This window comes from Zeus faber (genome assembly GCF_960531495.2).
Source record: "Zeus faber genome assembly, chromosome: 7".
Classification (NCBI taxonomy): Eukaryota; Metazoa; Chordata; class Actinopteri; order Zeiformes; family Zeidae; genus Zeus; species Zeus faber.
The window spans coordinates 13,406,965-13,424,019 of NC_137203.1; the positions used below are offsets into that span (position 1 = coordinate 13,406,965).

The following is a 17,055-nucleotide window of genomic DNA, read 5'->3' on the forward strand; positions in this document are numbered from 1 at the left end:
TGCGTCGCTAAGTGCCCTATGCATGCGTCACAGATGTTACAATCCTCTGGGCGGAGCGAACCAAGAGCTCACAGAAATGAATGCAGTAAGTGATAGTAATCTGGTAGTATCTCCTCCAATTTGAGAACGAACGGAGGAGTTTGGGCTGACCTGACCTGACCTCCGGGCGCCGGATTCCTCCCCCCAGACTGGGGATGGGGACGAGACCTGGGCAAGAGGCTGTAGGCAGGGAGTTTCCTTTAGTAACCTACTCATCTACGCACGGTGATGAACGCACGGATCGGGCGGCGCAGAGGCCGCCGGGCGGCTGCGGATCACCACGGGTCTCGCTCGTCCCACACGGACGCTCTTATCTGCTTTGTGTACAGTGCGCAGGCAAGGCCCAGCTTATCCACGGTGTCAGGAGGGGAAGGAGATAAGCCGGAGGCCGGTGTGCACTACGCCGCTCTGCATGCACGCTTTGCAAAAAGTCAGGTTCCTAGAACGCAACGTGCAACACGGGAAAAAGAAGCGTCTTCTTTGTTCTTGGCTCCTTGGCGACAACCTGTTGGACTGCATCTGTCTTGTTGCAAAAGAGGTCACTTGCAGTAAATAGCATCAAAAGGTAAAATTAGAGGGCAACTCCCAAATTAAATTCACCGCTTCATTATTGTGGGGAAATATACTTTTTATTTGATTAGGAATAAAATACACATGACCGAAAGTCAAACTATTCATGACTGCGGACCAAGTCGACAAAGATAACTGACCTTAAATGCTGAATATGAACTGATTGAGGCTTTAAATAACATTTAATAGGGATTTGAATCAATCATCAGAGTACACAATGATATCGATTGAATTTCTCATCTCACAGTCAACACAAGTGATGCGATTCAAACATTCAAATCAATTTCCCCAGAATAGTAACTAGAAAACCAAAGCTACATGATTAAGTAGAGGAGAGTGAAGATTAGTTCATCGGGTAAAAATCCCCCCAAAAAAACCCCAAAGTATTGGTGTGGTGCTCTGTGTGTGTGTGTGTGTGTGTATATATATATATATATATATATATATATATATATATATTTGTTCCTACATAGATAACAGAGTTACCCTCACTAGTGGTATTTAAAAACAAACAGTTAATTCTGGTTAAAAACTACACAGTAAACTAAGGGACTATGGGACATAGGGGACAAACAGTGCTTCCTAGAGTCCTTTCCAAAAAAACAAGTTGATTTAAAAATGTATATTAACATCAGTATAATCAGGGACACAATGCTCCAATTTTTCAGGTTAAAATATTGGCAAAATATGAAGTAACATCTGCCATTTTAAGCCACAAACCACTTTGTACAAAGAAAAGAGTTGTTGGACTGCTTCCTCGGGTCCCCGCCACGCCCAGCGGCACGGGCTCAGGCGTAGAGCGGCTGGTAGCCACTCCTCCTGTTCCCCGTCTTGCAGGTGATCACACACACGCTGAGCATGCCAAAGAACTGGAAAAGGACAAAAAAAAAGGACATTTTAATCTGAAGACTTCCTGGACGACAGTTCAGATATATTCAAACAGGCGAAAAATTTGTGTTGAGCCAACTCTCAGCACACATATTTGACATTACCTCTGGCAGTTTTACGGATGATTGCTCACAATTTTCTAAATTTCTAATCAGTTTTTTTTTTTTTTTTAATTACTACAGGTACTCCTCACTTAACGACCGAGTTCTGTTCCTAGGACCAGGTCGTTAAGTGAATTGGTCGATAAGCGACGACTCGTGTTATTTCATGGTAAGGGGGCGTGGCCATTGAGAACGCTAGTGTAGTGAATACTGACAGACTGCAGGAACGAGTGACTGAGACTGAGAACGGTGATGAGATTAGATGTATACACTGTATATTGTGTATATAGTGTACATAGTGTGTATAGTGAATAAAGTATATATAGTATATATATCATGTATATACAGTAGTATACAGTGTATATAGTATATAGTGTATAAAGTGTATATACTGTATATAGTATATATAGTGTATATGGTGTATAAAGTGTATATACTGTATATAGTATATATAGTATATATAGTGTATATAGTATATAGTATATATAGTGTATATAGTATATAAAGGGTGATGCACAATGAGATGCTTGTAGCTGGGACGCCGTGCACACAGCACGCATGCTACATACGTATATGTATTGTACGCAGCGTACAATACAGACTGGTCAGAGAGCCGGTCCTAAGTCTGAACGGTTGTTAAACGGGTAGGATACATGAGGAGTACCTGTACGTATTTGTTTAAATAAGATACTGGACTCTGCCTTCATTTGTGTTTGATATTTCCATTTGTAATAGCTGAAGCTGCGTTGCTTTAACATGGAATGGGACCACTGAGCGGCTTTGACAAACATTATGAGTTAACGTCTTGTATCCCGGGCACACTAAACCACTTGTGGTCAGATGGCTGTGCTGTTCACACTACACCACTTTCTGTCTTGTGATGGGGAGTCTTGCAGTCGCTGTGGTTTCACACTACATGACTGATCGGCGACAGCGGCTCGCACATCACAAGATCTTCTCACCATAATCGTCAAAAAAAGGTTAGAGGTCCTTTAAAACTCTCTTTAGAACAGCTGTTCAGATTAGTTATAGGTGCGGATAATGGGGGGGGGGGGCGACGGTTGCATCGGTGCGGCTTTTGAAGATTTCCGACAGAAAAATAAAAATGCGCAATATCTTGGTCATAATTCTTCAAAACCAAACCCAAGCGGTGTTCCTGTTTTAAATGCACAGCAGAGCATTCAGCCTGCCTCACGCCACGGAAGGGCCTGAAAGCTCGTCACATAGTCGCGCCGCAACGTTTCATTCATGCCGAGATGGTTCCTCTATTTTCAAAGACACATCCTTTCCTTTTCGTTTTTTTTTCTGCACTGCATGGCCGTAACCTCGTCCCACGGCTTCGGAATCTGCTGCGCGGTTAAGCCCCGGGCTCCGGCAGCGGATTGAAGCAGGTCACCGCTCACCTTGATGATGGCGAAGCCCAAGATGACCAGCATGGCGTAGCTCAGCACGTCCTGGAGGAACTTCACCAGCTGGGGCTCGCAGCCCTGACGGACAGAAGTTGTTCCAGTCAACATGGGGGTGTAACTACTGTGTGAGCGGCGTTAACTTTAACACATCTTAAAAAGGACTTCAGAGACACACCGACATACCGCTACGGCTACTCGAGTCACTGACCAGTTCCTCTTCCCATTTCCTTAAAAGTTATACAGTATATATATATATATAATAGGATATAAGATAGTATATCTTAGATCAGATATCGTATATATCTAAGATGAGATATATCTATCTTACTACTATTATACTAATGCCCGTCTCCATGGGATAAGACTCAGAAAGGCGATTGTATATTTGGGGATCACGGAGGCCCATAGCGTGAACCCTTCCACACTCTAACTGTACTGAATCCCAAATGATCACAGCAGCAGCAGCAGCAGCAGCAGCAGCAACAGTAACTGGTTGCACAAAGAATGTCTTCTTTATTAAGAAGTTTTTCTGCCTAATACACAGGGCTGAACAAAAAAAAAAGCGCTGTTCTTGGCATGCTGCCAACTAGAAATGAAATTACAATCTGGAGCTATTTAATAAGCAGGCGAGTGAGTGTGTGTGTGTGTGTGTGTGTGTGTGTGTGTGTGTGTGTGTGTGTGTGTGTGTGTGTGTGTGTGTGTGTGTGTGTGTGTGTGTGTGCGTCTTTAACTTTCTGAACTTTAATGTCAGCAAAACAGCACGTGAGCAGAGCTGCAGGTCAAACACGATGGTTTCGCCTTTCAAGGTGAGACAGACGACGTTGTCTGCGGAGGAAGCGTCTGGCATAAGCTGTTAGAGCGACAAAATAATTATGATTAACTTGATGAAATATGATTAAATGATCATTGATTTACGGTCAATGAATAAAATGATCAATCCTTCAGCTAATAAGTAATGTAATTGTGAATAGATAGATAGTAATAATATATAAAATATATCAAAAAATATAAAGTAAAAAAAAAAAGATATATATATATAATATAAAAACGGTGACATGCAGTAAACCTAAGATAAAGCTAAAAAAATATGTCAAATTATCAATATACAATAAACCTAAAAATTTGAAAACCTCCAGGAAAACCTCTTTCACTGTTCATATGGACAGCTAACTGTTGTTTTAATAAGGACTTGAAAAATTTGGAACTTATCCTTCAACAGACTGTTGTAGCTGCTGCTGCGGTAGAGAGCCAATCACACGTTGCATTAAATCGAAAAATGATGATTGGCTGCGAGCAAAACGATACAAAGGTCCTTTTTTTTTCTAGATCTGGGTACAAAAAGTATGGAATGCAGGTATCGTTTGACTGGAGAAGTTTCGATACCACTTTGTATTGGGTTATTTCATACATTACCTTAGGGGTATTGAGTACCAATAGTTTTGTGACCTGTACTAACCTTTCCTCAGTTATATAACAGGAACAGGAAGAGGTTGGTGACTCTCTCCAAGCGGTATGAGCCTGGCTCATGCATGAATGCTATGTTTGTGGCTGCCCTACATACGGCAAAATGAAGGTGTTGCACAGCATGAAAGTCCCTGAATGCATAATTTGTATCCACGTTAAGGATTTTACACTTATGATACATAATGAAAAATAAATATAGACCTAAAAATGATAAGATAAAAGGTTTCCAGATGGAAATGCAGGCCTTGGCAGCAGAAAAAAATAAAAAGTAATAATATATATATATATATATATATATATAGTGCCTTGTTGTAGAGCAGTTCTGGCTGGTCCAGTCTCCCCATGCACACAGTGTCTGTGTGGTTCTTGCAGCAAGACAGAGGCACCGTGTTGTTGTGGCTGGAGTACCAGGTGGTGGTCGTCCAGTTCGCGGAGGAGTACACGCCACAACACTGCGACTGTACAGTGATAGAGAGGGACGGATGTTAATATGGACAGAAAAAAGGAGAAATAAAGATATTAAAAAAGGAAAAGGAAAGGACATGGCAAAACAGCTGTAAAATATTGTGTGTGTGTGTGGTGAATACATTCCAGATGATGTAAGAGAAAGAAACAGCCCGCATACGGAGCACATCACAAAGTATGCAAACCAGAAAAGAGGGATGCAAACCGACGGGTTAAAAATTTGTTTAAGTGTTCCGGGTTGACACACTGAAAGGTAAGGTAGATGTAGAGTAAGGGAAGGTAAGATAAGGTAGGGTAGGGTAGACTAAGATAAGGTAAAGTAGGGCAGGGTAGGGTAGGGTGAGGTAAGGTAATGTAAGGTAGGGTAGAGTAAGGTAAGGTAAGGTAAGGTAGGGTAGGGTAATGTAAGATAAGGTAAGGTAAGGTAATGTAAGGTAAGGTAAGGTAGGGTAGGTAAGGGTAGTGTAAGATAAGGTAAGGTTGGGTAGGGTAGGGTAGGGTAAGGTAAGGTAACGTAACGTAAGGTAAGGTAAGGTAAGGTAAGGCAAGGTAGGGTAAGGTAGGGTAGGTAAGGGTAGTGTAAGATAAGGTAAGGTTGGGTAGGGTAGGGTAAGGTAAGTTAAGTTAAGGTAGGGTAAGGTAGGGTAAGGTAAGGTAGGGTAAGGTAAGGTAGGGTAGGGTAAGGTAAGGTAGGGTAAGGTAAGGTAAGGTAAGGTAAGGTAGGGTAGGGTAGGGTAAGGTAAGGTAAGGTAAGGTAAGGTAAGGCAAGCAGGTTAGCTTTCTCACCTGACTCTGAAGGTGATCCACTGCATCGCTCTGTGAGTTGTTTCCATCGTACTTCTGGAAGACTTGAATCATATAGGGGCCCAGGGATCCTTTAATCTGGACCAAGACATCACAAAACAACACAACAAGACATATTTACCGACTCAAGCAGCAGCTGAAGGGAAGATATATAAATATTTTCCCTTCAGCTGGGGGGGAAAAATACACACAAACACAAAAATAGTCAAATAGAATATACAAATGTGATTCTATGCACAGGATAGCCTTAGTCTTTTGAATGTCATGAATTAATTACTACTAATATAGGATGCTTTTCATTATTAAATAAATACAGGGTTTATTGAATGAATGAATGAATTAACTGATACAGGTGACTATGCAAGAGTAAGTGCCCATGACTCACCTTGCCTTGGTAGATGAAGCCCAACACCAAAGCAGCAACTTCGGCAGCGAAGATCAGCAGGATGATCAACAGAAACTGAAAGTTTCAGCGCAGAGAAGAGACAGAATTCATTGAAGATACGAATGTTGTGTTGGCTTATATGTAATGCTTATAATTAGCTTTATTGTACGAGACCATTTTTTTTTTTTTTTAATTATCCTTCGATTTTTATCTTTCTGGTTCACTGTCAGGTCTATTTCATTAGTTATTGTATATGACCAATTTTTTCAAAGAAATCTTTTGTTTGATTTTTTTTTTGATATTTGTTGTTCATCATTAGGATTAGTATATATTGACATATTTTTATTGCGCACAGTTAATTGTTGTGTTGTATATTTTACATTTCTTCTATCTATCTATCTATCTATCTATCTATCTATAGGCGTTTTCGCACCGAACAGTTCTGGGGAATGAGGAGCTGGGGAGGTCCCTTGAGAACTAGATTCCTTCAAGGGATTTTTTTTCCGGTTACGTTCTGGAACGCACTGGAACTCTGAAGTGACGTCAGCCAACGGTGTTTCAGCGCGAGTTCCGTTGCCGTATTTACTTTGTAAATGACACGTATTTTACCTAATCAATCCACTAATATCTGTTTCTGAGCAAATCTGAGGCGATTAAATAAGGAATCCAGCTGCTGAATCTTCACCCATATTGGATCTAAAAGGCCTCATTTAAAAGGTTGCTCTGACCTTCGTAGGGCACGGGGCCCCAACTGAACAGCGCACAGGGATATTTTGTTTCATTCGGTTAACGTCCGAAAATAAAATTAATGAATCTACAATAAAAAAAAAAATACAATTTTTATTGTATTTTATTTTTATTGGTTATTTTCGTATGACCGCTGACTGTACGTGGGCTGTGCACTTACATCAGGACCAATCACCGTGCACTTACAGTAGGTCACTGAGGGTTCCTCTTGTGCCCGTTAGCCCCTTCTCTGGAGCAGGAGTTAAAAAAAAGTCCCTCAAAATGGAGTTCTAAGAACTATGATTGTTCCTAGTTCCTGCAGTGCCGACACAAAAAAAAGGAAAAATCCTCCAAAAGAAACAAAGTTCCTACGGTGCGAAAACGCCTTATATCTATCTATTACCGTTTTCACACCAAAATTGACAGGTTGACCCGGGTGAACCTGCTAAAAATAGGCGATTGACAACCTTTCCCATTGCCGGGAGAAATGCCGTTTTTTTTCTGGTGCGTCACGCTCGACGCATGGACACATCGGAAAAGGGGCGTGTCATGGTGCCCGTGTGAATAAAACAGTAGAGGAGACAGCAACTTAAACAAACAACAACATAAAACTGTAAAACCTTAAGTATTTTGAGACGTTTAAAATAATCAAATCGTTCAGGAACGACCCAACACTACGGTAGAAACAGCATGGAGCACCGGCAGCACGGATAGTCGATACCCCCCACGCTCCTCGGCGGGGAGCGTGGGGGAACTCCGGCGCGCTCCCCACGGTGCCATCCCCACACTCACAACATTTCACGGCCCCCCACGCGTACACACCCCACAATGAAACTAGCAACACTACAGGGACAAACAAAGACTGTGGAGGCCGAGCAGGCCCAAACTTCAGATACTACTATCTAGCAAACCGCATTCAATTTATAATTAAATGGTTACAACCAGAACAACAATTGGCCCATGGATGGTAGGACATTGAACAAACAGAATGTCAGGAGTTCATCATCATCTGATCTCCCATTCCTTACTGAATCAATAAATAAATAGAATTGCTTTAAAAAACCCTTCATCGCAACGACTCTGTCAGCTGGGTGGAGATTCCTCAAACTCAGGTGTAACTCTATCTTCAAACAAATTCACGCCAGTCCAGTTTTTGGGAACATTTTGTTTGGTTCAATGTTTAATTGTCTCACCCGTGGTGAATCCCCCCATCTTGGAGTAGTGATCAGTTGTTTATAGAAGAAAAAAAAGAAATAAAGTGAGAGACAGATATGTGGAGGAGTATCGTGTTGAAATCGGTGCAACGTCTCCGCTCGCTGTGAGACCGGGCCCGCACCGTCACACCCGCCGGGGGCGCACCGTCACGCCCGCACCATCACGGCCACCGGTCATACATATATGTATGATCGTGGTGGTGGTGGTGGTCGACAGTAGTGTTATCATAGTACAGCACAGCCTCGCCCCACCGGGCACGCACCCTCACGCCCGCCGGGCACGCACCCTCACGCCCGCCGGGCACACACCGTAACGCTGAAACCCGGGTTTTTCCTTTCCCACTGGTGACAAATGCCGGATTTTAGCGTCTGTTAACGGGTTTTTGGTGCAGTGGGAAAAGGGTTTATCTGAAGTTGGGAGAGAATAATATGGGACGACTGAAAGACAAACAAGATCAGAGCTCACTGCCGTTGTTGTAAATTGCATGTCAAATGTAATTAAATCAGGGTCTAAAGTAGGTTATATCAAATTAACACACACACACACACACATACACACACACACACACACACACACACACACACACACACACACACACACACACACACACACACACACACACACACACACACACACACACACACACACACTTACAAAACTGAGGCCGACTTTGGATTCTCTGAGCGTGGCACAGCATCCCACCAGGCCGAAAATGAACATCAACAAGCCGGTCCCGATGATGATGGCCGCCGGGATCATCGTGGATTTGTCCTCCAGGAAACTGGTGAAGTTGTTGTAGCTCTTGATGACGTAGGCGCCCACGTAGGCCAGGGCCGCTCCCGCCGCCTGAGAAAAATCAGTTCGGTATTAAATGAGATATGTTTACGCCATGTTTACACAAAGTTATCTAATGCAAGTACGTTATCATCTTTGTTTATTGAGCTTCGATTGAGTTTGGGCGTCTCGGCTCCCCTGCTCATCGCTCCCAGCGAGGTGTACAGCAAACATCGACACACTTAGTGAACTACAAATAAAGGAGTGACGAGCACCAGTCCCCCGTCGGACGCAAGAGAAGAGCCCGGCGGCTGGATGCAGGGGAGGTGGGGGGGAGCGCAGGGGGCGTTTGCGCAACAAAGCAGGCGGCAAAGCAGGCAGCAAAGCAGATAGGGGACAGGAGGGATTGCCTGCTCAAACAGGCCGGTCCACAAGGGCGTGGAGGCGCGTGGCGCCGTCAAGTTGTCTGACAGAACGAGCTCGGCAAGCTGCGCCACAAACAGTGTTTAATTAACACCCCGAAGGACTGTTTCAGGGTCTGCAAAACGGGCCCGAAGACGGGTGATGTGCTTCTCGAGACTGACATTAGTTTGGTAGGTATGATACACTGCACCTACATTGCATTGTAAAATGTTCAGTTAGAACACTGATTTATGAAATGCGGTTGAGGTTCTTGCATTGCTGTTCGTCTTCAAAAATGGAAAACTTTCCATGTTCATTGGGAATGAACAGGGACGTATGGGAATTAATGTGAATAAAAATGGAAATATATACAGTATAAGCTCTATTTCCCAGGTTATACGCAGATAGAATATATTATAAGTCGACATAATTGAAAAATACTCACAGAATTTCCCCCACAAAATAAGTTCACAATTTATTAGGGAAGATTTTTTTTTTTTTGGAATTTGGCAATAAATTCTAAATTCCCCAGCTTAACAACCCATGGAAAGAACTTGAACTAAAATTGAACTTGAACTACTTATATCCAGAAAGTTTACAGAAAATGTCCATTAACTTTCTGCATTGCAGTTCAATTAGTTTCAATTATTCTGGTCGTATGGAACTATGTTACAATATGAAATGTTAAAGCATGACTGTGTACTTTGAAAATAAAAGACGCATTTTTGGAGACTTATTCACAGACAGTAAATCAATATAATAGACATGGTCAATGAATTGTCAAGTGTGTGGAAATGCTATTTTACAACAACGTGCTGTTAATCTCCATATTTTGTCTCTCGACTCCAGGCGACAGCTTCTCAGTGGACCAGATTAATCTGATCGAGCAGTTGGAAAGTAGATTCACACCAAGATTGACTCCAAACAGAATAATAACTTAATCGCTTATCACCCAAATGAGAATTAGTTTAGAGGAGATGGGGGTTCTGGACCAACCCAGCAGTGTTTAATTTAAGAAGAGAGAGAGGCAGATAAAAAAGAGACGAGTAGGGCCTTTCCCTACGAAGGGTCAAGAAAACAAGCCAACTAATCAGCGTGCCAAATGTCATGTTTACATTTAGATACTAGCTGATGTATTCTCAGCAACATAAAGGAAGTCGTGTTTTTCTTGACGTGGTGTGAATACCGAAGCCACGATATTCTTCTTTGGATTTAACGGTCCATCCATGGTAGTAGATGCATTATCAGCATGACAGGGTGATGTCGACTTCCAAAAGGGTTCAATTTTCTTTTCCGACACCACTTCGTAATTGCCTCCCCTTGTACTTCGGTACATTGGAAATACCTTACACGTATGTAGAGCAAACAGGACAGACTTTAAAACCCAAAAACCTTTTTTCAAAAAAGATTTTTTTCTCCACACATGCCTCACCTTCCATCTTCCCGAAAATGCGCCATGAGGGGAAAATGTACCACATTATGGAGAGGACTCTCACCCCTTAAATATGATATCAACTCTTTCCATGGCGCAGTTGTAAAGGATGTGAACTGCTGGTTCGGGGCTCCTCACAGCCTGTGAAAGGGTACGTGCGCACGCGTGTGTGTGTGTGAGTGTGTGTGTGTGTGTGTGTGTGTGTTTGTGTGCGTGCGCGCGCAGTGTGTGTCAGAGTTTCCGTTATCCGGTAACTGCCGGTTTTTGACCGGGAGAATCTCTCGAAGTCTCTATAAAGCCTACTTATGAATTGTTTTTAAGCTCAATAAACGCTGACCGGAATCCCCCCCATTTGTCCGGGAAACTGAAATCTCACACATTGACCGGCACCAATTTTTTTCTCACAGAAACTCCGGTGCGTGTGTGTGTGTGTGCGCGCGTGCGGGTGTGGGCGTGAGTGCGCGCGTGTCTTCACGGCGCGAGCCAAATAACTCTTTCCTGCGCTCTCTTCCAAGGAATCCAGATTCCCTCCGTTCTGCATGACTCCCTTCCCTCCATCACTCAGGAGTCATGGGATCTCCCACAAGCCGTTCCCCCGACGCCCCCCACCCTTCCCTTCACCCTCCTCTCAGCCCTTAATCTCACCACCAACTCTGATCTGTTGCTCAATTAAACGAGGCCACGCTGCTTACAAAACGTATGGCCTCCCGTCCAAGTATGAGGCCTGCTTATTGGAATGCGGTGGGGGCTGGGGTGGGTGTTTGGCGGGCTCCAGGGCAGTTTCTTCATTTATGGGATTGAGGGTCCTCGGGCTGTTACTGTAAGTCAGGAGTTGTCCACCCCCTCCCTGGACCTTGTCAGGCGTTCCAGGCCGCGGCCCTTGGGCCTCGTTTCAGGGTGAAACCTGAACCCGTCACCTCAAACCCGATTCGCCTGAATTTAATCGGATAATAGTGAGTGGCTGGCTCACTTGTCCTCCCCAACGGTCAATGTAAACATTATTTTTTTGAAATTGGCTTAAGTTTGTCATGCTTTCCAGGGCTCGTCTTAAACCTAATATATTATTTTAAACGAGGACAATTACGTTCTACATATGCACATCTACTGTATACGGCCTTTAGGCTGTTGACTGACAAAACTCTCAAAATAACTTGATGATTTAACATTTTGTTTTTACCTCAAATACCTCATTATCTATAACTGGATGATCTTTTGGCGATGACAATTGTGTGTTTTCATAAGCTCTTCAGACTCAAGAAATAAGCTGGAAGAGGCATTGATTAGACCAGCCACAACATCTCACAATATCGACCCCACGCATGAAACGATGAAACTATAAAGCCGTGGCTTGGGCAGGGGTTGACAAAACAAACAACATGGTGTGATGTAATGCAGAGGATCGATGCGATTCTGGCTGCCGAGACCACAGAAGGTTAAAAACACCTTCAGTCCGGGTGAAATAGAGTCAAAGGTAATCGAAAAATAATCCAAAAACCATGTGAAACAAGAACAGAGAGAGAGAGAGAGAGAGAGAGAGAGAGAGAGAGAGAGAGAGAGAGAAAGACTTTGACTTTTAAGGTTCAGAGAGTGAGGGAGAGAGAAAGAGAGAGAGAGAGAAGAGAGAAGCCTATCATGCATATAAGGAACTGAGAGGGCCTTTGAATATAAAAGTAAAGCGACCAGTGTTCCTCCAACCAAATATGTATTCTCCTTGAAACACATTACACTTTCAGGTCGAGAAACAAAGCTCATTGCGCCACAGCACCACCGTCCCCGGGGAGAAGAAAGGAGCAGGGTTCAACTGAGTCCCTTCTGAGAAACAATGGCTGACTACCTCCACATCAACACCTGCTTGCCGACCAACATGACCACAACAAAGCTGCGGGTGAAAAGTTTCCGCATGACTCAAGCCGAGCGATATGAGGAAACAGACAATGTGACAACACGTCATCGGCCCATTTGGTAAAAAAAATCTGTCTCTTTTTACAACCACTATTAAGGGGTTATAACCACTATTATATATATATATATATATATATATATATATATATATATATATATATATATATATATATATATATATATATATGACAATGACAACAATAACAACAACAACAACAACATAATAATAATAATAATAATAATAATGATAATAATAATAATAATAATAATAATAACAACAGTAATAATAATCATCATAATAATAATAATAGGTATTATCATTACTTATTATTAATATATGCATTATTCATTTGTTTATTTATTAATCATTATTATTATTTTTATTATTGTTATTGTTATTAATAAAACATATCATTGCCTTATACAAATATAAACCTCTTTGAGTCGGACGTTGGTATGAAGGTTTCTATACAAATAAGCGTTACTAGTTAATTTTTATTACTACCGTGATTAAGTGATAGGACTTGTCTGCAGCAGGGACTAAAGTCTAACCTTGTTAGCTTTACATTCAGTTACACAATCGCAGCAGATATCTTTGTTCTGCGGATGAGGAAGTGGAAGCATGCGCATCTGATCGTTCGTGCTTGTTTTTGCCGTGGCACTGGGGGTGGATCTAAAAAAAACAATAACTCGTAAAAAATAAAAAATAAAATAAAAAAAAAAACCCCAAAAAAAAAAAAAAAAAATAAGCACGAACTCACCCAGAATATCAAGCTGAGCAGCAGGAGGACGCTCTTGGAGGTGAGGATGCCGCAGTCCATGTTGTTCTGGCGGCGTGGGGAGCTCGGAAGGAGGCAGAGGCGCACACACTGCGCACGGAGCGGCGGAGCTGCGGAGCTGGGCGGCGCGGCGCGGTCTCCAGCCCCAGCTGCGCTGCGTCACCGGGCGGAGGGTCACATGACCGTCACATGCTCCCAGGGCTGGAAGCCGTGACACAGGGCGGAGCCGCCAGGGGCCTTCAGAAGCGAGAGAAAAACGAAATAAAAAGAAAAACAAACGTAGACATATAATATATACACAATTATAAATGATGAAAAAATAATAACAATACACAAAATCATGAATAGAGTGCAGTTCAAATAATATTAATAATAATTGCTTTATTGATATAGCGCCTTTAAAAACAGCGTTTACAAGGTGCTTTGACAGAGACAGAGAAATAAACGCAAAGTGTTCGTAACATGAGATTAAAAGTCAAGTCCCACTTTATTTATAAAGCGCATTTCATACCAGGGCAACACGATGCGCTTTACGAAGAAATACAATCAAAGAAAATACATAAAATGTCTGCGCAATCATAAGGACAGTCAGTGCGGAATAAACAGATCTAACAGCTTACAGAGCACACACACAAATCTCACAACACCCACACACACACACACACACACACACACACACACACACGTCAGTCATAGACTGTAGTGAACGGCAAGGTTTTTAACCTGCTTTTCAAAGTGTTCAGTGTGGGGGCCTCTCACAGGTCCTCAGGCAGGGTGTTCCATCTACTTGGGGTAGAGATACAGAAGGCAGCCTCCCCTGCTTTAGAGTTAGTACGAGGGATGGTTAAAAGACCACTGCCTGTGGATCTGAAAGTTCTTGCTGGTTCGTGTATAATCAGCATTTCTTTTATATACTGAGGTGCAAGGATATTAAGAACTTTATATGCAAGTTTCAGAATCTTAAAATCAATCCTAGTTTTAACAGGGAGCCAATGTAGAGATCTAAGAACAGGTGTGATGTGTTCACACTTTTTGTCCCAGTGAGAACGCGTGCAGCCGCATATGGATCAACTGTAGCCGCTGCACAGCTGATTTCGGGAGGTCAGTGAATAGGCCGTTACAGTAATCGAATGTACTCGTTGTGAATGCATGGATTCATTTTTCAGAGTCTGCTTTTGACAGGAAGCCTCTATAATTTGAAATGTTTTTTAAATGGTAGAAAACTGATTTTGTGGTGTGATTGATATGGCTCTTAAAATTTAGATCGCCGTCTATGATTACACCCAGATTTCTGGCTTCATTCTTGATCTCATGAGACAGAGAACTGAGATGAGCTGCAAGTTTCTGTCTCTGAGCCTTTGCACCAAAGATGAGTATTTCTGTTTTATCTTTATTCAGTTGAAAAAATATCCACTTTGTTCGACACAAAATCTCCAATGGACACAAAGAACTGCCTGTCCTGTAGGTAGTTTCTGAACAAGTTTAGACCCTGGCCAGATAGGCTGACCTGTGGTATTGTACGCAGCGCACAATACCGACTGGTCAGAGAGTTGGTCGTAAGTCTGAATGATCGTTAAACTGGTAGGTCATTTAGTGAGGAGTACCTGTAGTATATTTACATCCTGTAAGTTGCAAGGTTGGGCCCCCATGGATCGGTCTTGTTGTTCCATCACATCCCACAGATGCTCGATGTGATCGGACCCTAACCCCGCCCATCCACATGATGTAGAAGAAAACGTGATTCATCAGACCAGGCACCTTCTTCCATTGCTCCATGGTCCAGTTGTGACGCTCACGTGTCCATTGTAGGTGCTTTCGGTGGTGGACAGGGGTCAGCATGGACACTCTGACCGGTCTGTGTCTACACAGCCCCATACGCAGCAAGCTGTGATGCACTGTGTGTTCTGACACCTTTCTATCATAGCAGCATTAAGCTTTTCAGCAATTTGTGCTACAGCAGCTCTTCTGTGGGATCAGACCAGACGGGTTAGACTTACAGGTATCTGATAATGTTGATGAAATTACTGCTATTAATTAATTACTGCTCGACCAAATTGTTTTAGTGAATTGAAAATAAATTTATGTTCAACCGAGTCAAAGGCTTTGTAGAAATCTAAGAAGAGGATGAAACTATTACCATTGATTAGCTCAGAGTATCGAGTACCAATGTAATATTATTTGATATGTGTCTACTTCTCATGAAGCCAGACTGTGATTCGTCTACAATAGTATCCAAAAGTGACTTAAGCCGTTTGCTAACATCTTGGAATCGTAATTTAGAAGACTAATAGGACGCTCAATTATCAATCAGCAGTGCATCCTTTTTATGAATAAGTGTGATTAACCCTTGTGTTGACATAAGAGGGAGAGATTTATTGGATGTGCTTTCTGAAAAATACTTCCAACAAAAAAGGGGCCGATTGTTCCACAAATGCTCTGTAAAATTGTGATGTAAATCTATCCACGCCAGGAGATTTGTTATGCTTGAGGCTGTTGATGCAATCAATAATCTATGGTTGAGACCGTGGAACAACACAGGCCTCTTGGTCTTTATTTTTAATGGGATTAACATTGATTGATTGATTCTAAGAAAGAGGCTGCATTCTTTTCACACTTTTTGTGATGTACTGTGTACAATTTGCTGTAGAAGGTAGAACAATATGTAGAAATGTGTTTAGGGTCATCACGCACATCGTTGCCAACTCTAAGTTGCTGGATGGAGTTAACTTTCGAGTGAAATTTTGCAGAATTTTGTTCCCCCTTTTCAATCCATTTTTGTCTCGATCTAATAAATGCACCTTCCGCTTTCATCCTATACATATTATAAAGCTTATTCTGATATTCAGCAAGAGCTTCTATTTCATTCATTGAAAGACATTCAGGGGGCTGATGGGAAAGGGAGGTGATGATGGTAGATATTATATTATCTTCATCCATCCTCCTTGAGTTGGCTAGATCATACCTGTATTTCCTCAGGCACTTGGGAATTTCAAATTCAAAAAGAAATCATAAATCATAAATTCCCATTTAATACAGTACTTTTTTCAGTTTGAGCTTATTCCAGTGCATATACAGAATCATATTTTAAAACTGAACTATGCAATTTATAGTACAAAGTATAGATATGACTGGCCTGGGAACCAGACCAATCTGCAGCTCATGTTTCAGTAAATGGCAAAGGTCTGCTGTTGTGTCGAGATGTCATCATACCAAACGTCATGGCAAGGACGTCGCAGCCACTTATCTTTGTCATGTCTTGCCTCACATATTTTCTTTCGGAAGATATTTTTTCTATTGTTATTTTTATTTTGGCTCATACTGTGAATAGTGTGTTTTCCAGTCATAACTTTCCTCCTGTACACTACAGTGTTTTGTTCTTACAATAAATGAATAAACAAACGAATTAATTAATTAATGGATAGATAAATAAATACATTAATAAATAATTAGTGTTATAGCAATCGTGGAAAAGAAAACTCAGATAGTTCAGTAAAATAAAATATAAAATACATAACGTAACAATAAATGACCAGTGTAACATAATATTACATGAATGAACAAAAACGTGTTTAAATAAATAAAAACATAGAAAGAATCTCCTCACGGAATAGTATTGAAATGAAGGCCGATAGACCATAACTATAGAAAGATACCTCGTTGTTCGCTGTTGTATGCCTCTATGCGTCTGCGCGTTCGCCAT

General features: G+C 41.9%; 1 protein-coding gene across 1 annotated transcript; it reads right to left on the reverse strand.

Annotated features, from left to right (window-relative positions):
- Window positions 1-652: 652 nt before the first annotated feature.
- On the reverse strand, window positions 653-13,485 carry tspan36 (tetraspanin 36). The gene is made up of 7 exons (XM_080004102.1): window positions 13,338-13,485; window positions 8,721-8,912; window positions 6,126-6,200; window positions 5,723-5,818; window positions 4,777-4,929; window positions 3,002-3,085; window positions 653-1,478 (listed from the first exon to the last, which is right to left on the reverse strand). The coding sequence occupies exons 1-7, from the start codon at window positions 13,395-13,397 to the stop codon at window positions 1,398-1,400; spliced, it is 741 nt and encodes a 246-aa protein (XP_079860228.1). The 5' UTR covers window positions 13,398-13,485; the 3' UTR covers window positions 653-1,397.
- Window positions 13,486-17,055: the final 3,570 nt, after the last annotated feature.